Source organism: Chelonoidis abingdonii, chromosome 1, assembly GCF_003597395.2.
Source record: "Chelonoidis abingdonii isolate Lonesome George chromosome 1, CheloAbing_2.0, whole genome shotgun sequence".
NCBI lineage: Eukaryota > Metazoa > Chordata > Testudines > Testudinidae > Chelonoidis > Chelonoidis abingdonii.
Window position 1 is genome coordinate 156,289,281 of NC_133769.1, and position 10,403 is coordinate 156,299,683.

The 10,403-nt window shown below is 44.3% G+C and overlaps 1 protein-coding gene across 2 annotated transcripts in view; it reads left to right on the plus strand.

Annotated features, from left to right (window-relative positions):
- The window catches only part of VTCN1 (V-set domain containing T cell activation inhibitor 1), a 39,837-nt gene extending 31,271 nt beyond the window's left edge, over positions 1–8,566 (plus strand). Inside the window, exons 3-6 of one of the 2 annotated variants that reach the window (XM_032773600.1) lie at positions 89–436; positions 6,093–6,371; positions 7,518–7,684; positions 8,315–8,566. In XM_032773600.1, the coding sequence (XP_032629491.1) occupies positions 89–436; positions 6,093–6,371; positions 7,518–7,639 (749 nt within the window). In that variant the 3' untranslated portion in view covers positions 7,640–7,684; positions 8,315–8,566. The remainder of the gene's footprint in view (positions 1–88; positions 437–6,092; positions 6,372–7,517; positions 7,685–8,314) is intronic. The other variant, XM_032773599.1, reaches the window with a different exon arrangement.
- Positions 8,567–10,403: the final 1,837 nt, after the last annotated feature.

Here is a 10,403-nt window from a genome sequence, read left to right on the forward strand (position 1 = left end):
TAATGCCCAGGGTGTTCTGGCTTGCTGCTGTCCTTTACACATCACATTGTCATGGCACTGGCACTGAACGTGCGCTTTTTCGTTGCAGGGAGACGCTCCATCAGCGTCACCACACTAACCTCCGCTGGGAACATTGGGGAAGATGGCATCTTGGGCTGCACTTTCGAACCTGATGTCAAGCTCAGCAACATAGAGATCCGGTGGGCTAAAGCTGGGGTCTTTGGGATGGTGCATGAGTTTAAAGGTGGCAAGGACCATCTAAAGGACCAGGATGAAGTGTTCAAGGGCCGGACAGCAATATTCGCAGAGCAGGTGATTGGTGGGAATGCCTCCTTGATGCTGAGAGATGTGCAGCTCTCCGACGCTGGTGCTTACAGGTGTTCTGTCACCACATCCAAAGGGAATGGAGAAGCAGGGCTGGAATACAAGACCGGAGGTGAGGAAAATCTAGTGAGAGAGCCAAAAAAGCCAAACCAAACCCAGAAGGAGTTGTTTCCAGAATTCTGTTACTGGTGACAGGCCCAGCTAATGCAGATAGGCACCATGCAAACTGAGCTGCATGGCTCTGCTCATACACCAGAATCTTCACATTTAGCATCCTCTTCTATTCCACTCCAGGGTCCCGCCAGAGCTCCGCCAACTCATTTCTGTCCAAACATGCAGCACCCGCTTCTCTAACAGTCCTTGGACATTGTATACCTCTGTCAAGTCCCTCACTCCTGACCTACAGCCCTACTGCTAAATCCAGTGCTGGGGCCACTCCACCACTATAGGTCTGCCAGTGCTCCTCAGTCCTAATCTGCAACAGCTGCTGCTATTCCAGTCCTAAGCCTCCTGCCACAAATCACTCTGTGATGTGGGCAAACACGCTCAAGCAATCAAGAACAGTGTGTTAAATCCCGTGAACTTGGATTTGTATCTGTAGGGCAGTAAAATGAATCCATGATTCTGGAGATAGATGTCAAGTCACGCTACAGCCAACTCTGGAATTCAGCTTCCAGAGCTATATGAGCTTCCATTTAAACACACATGGGACCTCCCTGCGTAAGAGTTTTTGATGAGCCCTTTGGAACTACAAGGGTAAATCCAAGCATAGCTCCCAAATGTACCAGTCTTTTTCTGTGCTTCCTTCTGTCTCAACTGTTCCTGAGACTTGCTGTATCTTCCCTGTGGTTCTCTAGCAAAACATTTGAGTAAGGAGAAATGTGGGACGAGCTAAGTAATTCACTGTGGGGAATCTGAGGTTTGTGTCCTGCTTCAGAAACTGGCGGGTGTTTGAGACCTGGGAGTTGACAGGTTACTCTGCTCCTAGTGGAAGCAGTGCTTCCTGTCATGTGAGACTAGTGAAAGAGTTGCTTTCTTCTAACACTGCACAAGGAGCGTTATTATGCCTTGTCTACCCTGGGATTTTTGCATGACATCTGCTGCAGATTCTGCCATGTCAAGGGTATTCTCAAAAAGGGAGCTACAGCCAGTTTCCTCTCCCTTTGTGCTACTCAGGGACAGGGCCAGCTCCAAGCACCAGTGGAGGAAGCATGTTCCTGGGGAGGTACATGCTAAGGGGCGGTATTCCGTACATTCTTGGGGCAGCTCAGTCCGGGTGGCTTTTTTCTTTCTTTCTTTCTTCCTTTCTTTCTTTCTTTTTTTGCTTGCAGCAGCAAAAATGGTAGAGCCGGCCCTGCTCAGGGCAGATCAGGACAGAGAATCTGGCCTTAATTAGTCCTTCTCTGTGCTAACTGTTCAAATTCACAGGGCTTTGCTTTACTTTGTAGATCTGTAAGATCATGCTAAGTTACAGTACCTGGAGCAAACTTCTTATAGAGAAAATATTTCTTTCATCAGTGACATTCTTGCATTTTGTCAGGTATTCCTGACATATCAGGATGAATTTGTGCAGCAGTTTGCTATCCCCTTCATGCTCCCACTCGACTATATTGTAAATCTCTAATGGATGATTTAACCCACTGTGATCTGTCCAAGGGAAAGATTCTTGCTTCCAGGAAAATTTGAAAGCACTGCAGCAACCTCCTTCCATTCTCTGCCAGAATGAGGCATCTAGAATTATCTGTGGCCAGAAGTGTATTGCTGTAGGTCAAAGGATAAGAGGGTAGAGAAAGTAAACAAGAGAAATGAATGTAGAAGAGTTTCCTTAGAGCTTCCAAAGAAATTCAGGGACTTCCCTTCCCTTTCCATGTCTTTGCTCTGGGAAATAAAATTATTTTTAAATGCCCCATTTATAAACATAATTTAACTTTTCCGCCATTGACTGTTTTTGCCTTTCTTGGTTGCGCAGCTGACTACATAAAGGGCCTGATTCTAACGTCAGACGTGCACATTATTTATAGGATCGACCCAACTACCTAGTAGTGATTTCATAGGAATCCAGGTGGGTCTTGTGTAATAATAATTAGATTTTATTAATTATTGAGTGACGGCATTTTCTTTCCATAGCTCAGATCATAACTAGAGTTGAGTGAACTACTTCTAGCACAGAATTGATTGTCACATCTGTAGCCCTTTTCTGTTTGCCAGTTTCCCACAAACTTTGATATTTGCTAATTTGTTCATTATTCAAAGACAATAAGAAAAATATTTATTCTAACATTAGTGCCAATGGGTTGGTCATATCATGGCTATTATTTCAGATGTTAACTAGTGGATCCTTATGATTGTTCACCTCGTGATGCTATAGTTTCTGCTCCATGATTGGAGGCCTGAAACTTTTTGAAAACAGGCTTTAAATTACTAAAACATTGTCATGTTGAAGTTGGTCAAGCAGAGTCTTCCAGAGCAAGCCTCTGCACTATCAAATATTCCCATGAGTGTTTGTGATACTTTTTACTTTGTATGAAAATTTTAGTTACTTTCATCCAAAGCTTTGACACAGACTGGTTGTGTTTAATCCAGTCATGTTTGCAGAAAGTGAATGAGCATGGTTGTGAATAGCATTGCAGCTAATCTGCAGGTTTAATCATACAGAAGTTCACAGTATTCACCTAGCAGTAGTTATAACTAGCTTTTCATTACTAGCTTGATATGTTTGTTTGTTTTTAACCTCCCTCAGAAAACACACTTCTAGAATTTCTTATGGGTGCTCTCCTGCTAGAGGAGACTTTTTCAAGCTAACTAGACACAATATTTTTGAAGACATGGGACTAGCATAATTGTATTTTCAAAATCAAAAATCAGGGACACTGTGATGACATTTTTAAGATCACAAAATAGTTATAGAAAAGGCAAAAATGCATTTTACAAATGCGTGTTGGTGTTGCTATTGCCAGCTTGTGACTAAACAGTAGCACAAACCTAATTCTTGGAGTGGAGAATATTTGTTCAGTACTTGAGTATTCTGAATTAGTTTATGGTGAAACACAGCATTCACTTTGAGCAAAATAACAGCTTTGAGAGAGTCTACACTCATTTGACTTTTCTTTGCACTCCAGATACTGTTCATCATGTTGCACATGTATTCCACTTGACTTTGTTCCTGGTAACACACAGCAATGAAAAAAACCAGGACAAACTGATTGGCATGGTAAATCTGGTATATGTGTCTATTTTTATAAGACTACGCATTCAAAAGAGCTCAACCCTCACAATTAGGGCTACATTTTCAATCGTGGGTGCTGAGCGCTTCTGAAAATTTGGCCATAATAATCAAATCTATTGCTACTATAAATGAGCACAATGCCACTGAAGTCAATAGGATTTCACCTGCTTATGTCATCTTTGAATTTGTTTTATGCCTGTAAGAACTTATTTCACTAAAGAGTTATATGGATTGTATGTCACTGGATGTAGCTACCATAAGTCAGTACATGCACATGGCATCCATACATGTTTAATATGCTTGCTGTTACACCCACACCAGTGCTGCCCTCAGCCATATGAGTGACAAGATCTTCTGGGCATGCATCCCAGAGTTCCCAGAGCCCAGCCACATTGCAGGGCTTTGAGGATGATTGTGAATGACCTTTGGGGACACCCTCATGAGCAGCTAGGGGAATTGTGAGAGGAGAGGTCAAACTCTTGCAGCTTTCACAATTTGAGGACCCTTCCCTGACAACCACCCATCACTGTTGGGGGGGGGGGGGAAATCCCTCAATTCCTTGTGGGCTGGTTCTCCATGATAATCATGGGTCCAGAAGTCACCAACTTTTAAAAAAGTTCCAGCCCAACCACATGGGCCCCAGTTGCAGGCCAACTTGTTTAGAGACTAATCTGCATATGCTCTTTCCAGAGCATGGAGGCTGCACAAGCCCCAAAACTGTCATCTCTGGTATAGCAGGGGTGGCAGCATTAGCAACCGACAGCCTGACAATGGGGGACTGAGCAAGAAGAATGGGCCTGTCATAATTAGTTGAGTGAATGGCTGGATGGGCTTCTGGTGGGTGAAGTGCACACCGGCAAGTGATATTATTAGACCAGGTCCAAGGGTACAGAATAGTGGGACCTCATTGTTCTTCAGACCTAGGCAGCAGCGGTTCTGAACTCTCACATAAGGAAGGCTGCTTTTCTGGAACTGAAGCACCAGAGTAGCAGGATGAGAGGCCTTGTTGTCTGTGCAGAAGCTTGTGGCAAATGGCCTGGAGGAACTGGCTACCTCTGATTGGTGCAGGTCACTTGGTAACCAGTTTGGAGTCAGTAAATCCTCTGTGGATTCTGCAGTGGTGGAAATTTGTGATGCTATAAATCAGTGGTCCCCAAACTTTTTACCTCGCAACCCTTCCTTACCCTTGTCTGCACCCCCGGGAGCAGGCCTATGGCTCTGGGAAGGGGGGATGCAGACGGGGTACGGGGGTCAAGGCTGGGGCCACGGCTGGGAGCAGAGGCGGGAGTGGATCCTCGGCCAGGCCCCTCAGTATGATACTGGCAGCTGCAGCCAGGAGTGGATCCCCAGGCATGGGGCTGGCAGCTGGGGCCAGGAGCGGAGCTGGGTGGAACTCTGTCCCTGCCCCCTATGGGGCTGGTCCTTGCCCCAGTCGTGCTGCCACTGAACATTACTCGGTACCCCCAGATTAAAGACCTCTGCTATAACTGGTAGTAGTTCTACAAGCACATTTGCCTATTTTTCTTGAATATATTTTCTCTTCCTTGTTGTTATGTGAAAGATTCTCAGAAGAGGGGAAAGTGGCCAGTTGACTAAACGGGAAACAGTGACCCTGATTCTACACTTCAATCAAGTGTCAACTGGAAAACTAAGAACACTGTTTTCCCCTCTAATCTTTTGGGTACAATAATCATAGGAATTCCTTGTCACAACAGTAAATAAAGTGTTCTGTGAGAAGTGTTTGGATAGCATTTTAAAAAGTGCCTGAATTAAGAACACAGGGGGATTGGTGCTCCTAACTCATGAAAGCACCTCTGAAACTCCCACTTTTTTTTTAAGTTGACTGTCTCTTTAATTGTTGTACAGAGTGTTGTAGCCCTGTTGGTCCCAGGATATGAGAGAGACAAGGTGGGTGAGGTAATAATTTTTATTGGACCCACTTCTGTTGGGGAGAGAGACAAGTTTTTTAAATTATACAGAGCTCTTCTTCAGGTCTGGGAAAGGTCCTCCCAGCGTCACATACAAAATGTTACCCTCACAACTCCCTCAGGCTGCAGCAATTTGTACACTTAGTGCTTCCACAGTGGAGGTTACAAGCCTTGTGACCCCCCCCCCCCCAGAGGGCCCATTGCTGTCAGGGGCTAAGCACTTAGCTCCCACTGATTTCAGGGGGTACTCAGTATCCCAGAGGGGATGCCTGGTTTCTCACAGGATCAGACCCAGATGCACTAAAGTTCAGGGTTACTAGCACTGTAGGCACCTCAGTGGAACTTCTTAACTGTCTAGGGCTGAATGTAGAATTCCTTATACCTGAGCAACTTTCATTTACCAAGCTAACTGCCTCGAACTCTGCCTGCCATGGAAGGATGAAGACTGATACTTGAATCTCTGGTTTCAGGGAAGTAGGTACAGTGCTTAGATGTTACAGCAATAGTCAGTCTAGAAATAAGATACAGAAGACAGGCACAGCAGGTATTTTATACCTGATGTCTAGCGGTTCCAGTTTTGTTCACCTCTCTTCTCTTTTTAACTGATTCTACAGCTTTCAGCTCTCCAGAGATGCACGTGGATTACAACAGCAGCATGGACACCCTGCGGTGTGAGGCTCCCCGGTGGTTCCCTCAACCTGTTGTGATTTGGACCTCACACAATAACACAAGAGACAATTTATCTGAGGTCTCCAACACCAGCTTCAAGCTGAACTCTGAGAATGTGACTATGAATGTGGTATCTGTTCTGCACAACATTACAGCTAATACTACCTATACTTGTGTAATCAAGAATGACATTGCCAAAGCTACAGGGAACATCAAAGTGACAGGTACCTTCCAGCACCACTTAACGGCATTAGACATGGGATGAAGATGTGTTAACTACTGCATGTGGGTTCACGCATTCTGGAATTTGGTGTTGGCTACAGAGCCTTTCCAATTGCTGGTTCTAATCCAGACTCCAGCTGGGGTTGGCTGGGTGGCTCAGGGAAACTATGGGACCTTTCACCTTCCTGTTGCTTTTTCTAAATCTGCTCCTAGTTTAGGGCTTGTCTACACGTACAACGCTGCAACTGCACCGTTGCACTGCTGAAGCACTTTAGGGAAGTTGCTACTATGCAGATGGGAGAGTTTCTCCCATCAGGCATAATTAATCCACTTCTGTGATTACAGCGGTAGCTACGTTGATGGGAGAAGCTCTCTCGTCAGCATAGTGCTGTCTACAGCAGAGTTAGGTCGGTGTAACTGCATCACCTGCGGGGACAGGGGTTTCACACCTCTGACTGATGTAAGTTTGTGGTGCAGACCTGGGCTTCGTCAAAGGGAAATTTATTGAGCATATCTGAAAATATTCTTACTGAGTAATAAAGTCCACAGATCCACTGTGATGAGTCTTCAGCCTGCATGTAATTTGGGGGCAGAACTGGACCTGTCAAGCACTGACACTAAGGGAATGTATTGACAATTGAGAACTTCCGTAGCTGAGGATCATTCCATTTGACGGTCTCTCATTTGAGATGGTGTTCACTACAGCTTGACAAGTCAAACTCTCTCCCCTGCTGCAGAGCACGGGAATAGAGCTGATAGTGAAAACATTTTGAAACTTGAAACTGTTTGATGAGCTCTCCATGGGGATACTTTCCTCTAACATAAAAGCACCTTTGTCTGGATGACTACAGATGTTCTGTTTGTTTCAAAAGTGGATTGCATCTTTTGGACCTTGTTGTTCTGAAGAAAGGAAATTTTCAGATAAACTCAGACAAATTTTCCTACACTTCACCATGCTGAGGTCCACAGAACTGTCACAATGGGACTTTCACAGCAGCGTGCCTCCAGGGTGGGAAGCAGGATCATTCTTTACCCATGGACATGAAAGAAAGGAAACTCTGGATGCTCATCTTCCCTGTGGTGGGAACAAATACATGAATAAGATAATTGTGCCCTTCATTCTGGCAGTCTTTTTTCTTCCTTTACAGATTCCAGCATCAAGAAGACAGTTCATTTGCAGCTATTGACCACAAACATGGCATCAGGCTCCTTATCCCCTCTTGCCCTTTCCTGGATACTTCTCTCTCTCCTGTACCTGATGGCTTTGTAGTGCTTGATCTCCATAAAGAAATGTGAAAAGGAGTTGGAACTGGAGGTAAGACTGGAAGAAGTGCAGAGGACAGATCAGTGTATGGAGACTGTCATTACTGAGCCTTATTAAAGCAACAGGTTGGATCCCAGACCTCTGTGGCTTTGGTAAAAGCTCTTTTTGCTCGCTGAATCTCCCCCCCTCCCGCTTTTGAAGCTAGCATTACAGATGTGTCCTTTCCTGGCTTCCTTCATTCTCCCACATCCCTCCCCACTTTCTCTGATTCTTTCCCTATATTCCCTTCCTCCTTCCCAAATGCTTATTCTTCCGCTCAGCCCCTTCTGCCTCATATCCTTCCCTGCAGGGTCAGAGGTTCAACAGTGCACAGTGCAGCAGGAGACAGCAACAGGTAACCAACTAAAACAAAAAGCCCTTGGTCTCTCCCTACAGGACAGACACCACAGCTGTGCTGAGTCTGGGAAGAAAACTTCAGTTTTGTCTTCCCCGTTGGACTCAGAACTGTCACTATGGCCACCTCCAGGCCTGGGGTTATAGAGGGGAACTGACTAGCAGCAGCATCAGATTAGTGCGGGCTTTGCTGCTGTTACTGGGTTGGTTGGTTGGTTGATGGACCTGGGTTTAAAAAAAGAAGTCAGATGGGATGGGACGTTAATTTATTTTTCTTGTATCTGAAAGATGAAGAATTCCACAAGGATAGCAGGCAAGATTAAGTGGGAAGAAAGACATCCTAACCAGAGGAATGGGATACATTTTCTTTCTTAATGTAGTGATCAAAACTTTGTTTTTATCTATCTATAAAGGCTCTATCCATGATCACGCAGCTGGAAAAAGGATTTGCCACATTGGATCAGATCATTGATGCCTTGAGTTCAGCATATTATAATATGCAAATTGTGTATTTTTTCTTAAAATGACCTATAACATTTGATTATCCAGGCCTCACTAATCTATCAGAATTCTCTGAATGTGTCAATAAAACAGTGGATGAAAAAACTGATTGACAATTTATTTGAACTTTGTCAAAGGCTTTTTAAAAGTCCTATACGAAAGAAGCTATATAGTCATGATGTGAGAAGCTGGCTAAGAGAGAAAACAAAGGCTGGGAATAAATGAATTTTCCTCATGGCAAAGCGTGAATGGTGGGGTGCTATATTAGGATTTTGGTTGTTTAATATATATTAATTTGGAAAATAAGTGATTTGTGAAGTAGCAATACTTGCAGACGACCCAAACTCTATTTAGGTTACCAATAAGAACCAAGGGACCTAACCAAGTTGAGTGAGTAGGCAACATGCTGGCAGATAAAATTCAGGGTTGACAAATGAAAGTAATGCATATTGGAGGTAATAATTGCCAATTCAGGGAAAAGAGCTGAGCATCAGTGCAGACATCTCAATGAAAATCTCTGCTGAATGTGCAGAAAAGAACAAAATGTTAGCATGCAGAAAGGATGAGAAGGCAAATAATATGAAGAACATTGTAATGCTATTATAAAAGTAACCTAGGATATTGTGTTGAGTTCTGGTCAGCTGATTTAAAAAAAGATGTAGGAGAAGTAAAGGGGGTTCACAGAGGAAAACTGGTCAGGAACATTCTGACAACACTTTTCAATTGGAAAATGCTGATTTATTTAAACAAACTTTTTGCAGAAACATGTTTTGATGAAACTTTGGTTGGAAGATTTCTGATTCTGGGTGTGATTTCTGATCAAAAGCAGAGTGGCCACACCAGAATAGCCTGGTGGTTAGGGGACACATCTTGATTGTAGGAATCAAGCACAGCCAGGACTTGAACTTAGGGCTCCTACATCACAGCTGAATGCTCTAACCACCTGGCTTTTCTAGGGGGGAATCTCTCATTCAAAAGCTTTTGAAAAGTCTTGGATTCTTTCTGCATCAGAACACAAATGTTGAAACTGATAAATTTTTCACAAACAGAAATCTTGTTTTCCAGCCATCCCTATTCACAGATGGATGACAAAAATGATCTGTAGTTTGAAAAACTCTCATATGAAGAGAAACTGAAAGAACTAGGATAGTTTACCTTAGAAAGGAGTGAATAGGAGGGGACAAAAATATATAAAATAAGCAATGGTCTAAAGACAACAGATTTCTAACTCCTATTTATCTTGTCTCATAACACAAGAACTAGGGAACAGTCACAATGAAATTGAAAGGTGACAAATTTAAAACTGGTGAAAAGGAGAGTTCGTAATTGGATTGTTGAACTTAACTGTTACAGAATACTGAGGACAAGATCTTAGTAGGATTAAAAAAGATACTGTAGATATTTAAAGTAAAGCTGTTTTATCCAGCACTTCACCAGCCAGAAAGCTCAATAAACCAGCATTTCTGATCTTCAGTGAAATTCGTTTACAGACCAGTTGGCACAGGGCCAGCAGGGGGTTGGGGTGTGGGAGGGTGTGTGGGTTCTGGGAGGGAGTTTGGGTGCAAGAGGGAACTTGAGGCAGCAGGTTGGCGTGCAGGGTGCCAGATCTGGGAGGCACTCACCCCTGGCAGCTCACCACAAGCGGCAATCTGTACCAGATGCTCCTAGGTTCCCAGCCAATGGGAGCTGCAGAGCTGGCACGCGGGGCGGGGGCAGCACACAGAGCCACCTGCCATGCCTCTGCCTAGGAGCAGCCGGGACAGATCACCTCTTGCGGGTACCCACCCAAGGTGAGCAACCCCTGGATCCGGCACTCTGCAACCGCTCCCGCGCCCCAACCCACTGCCCTGAGCCCCTTCCCACATCCAAACTCTCT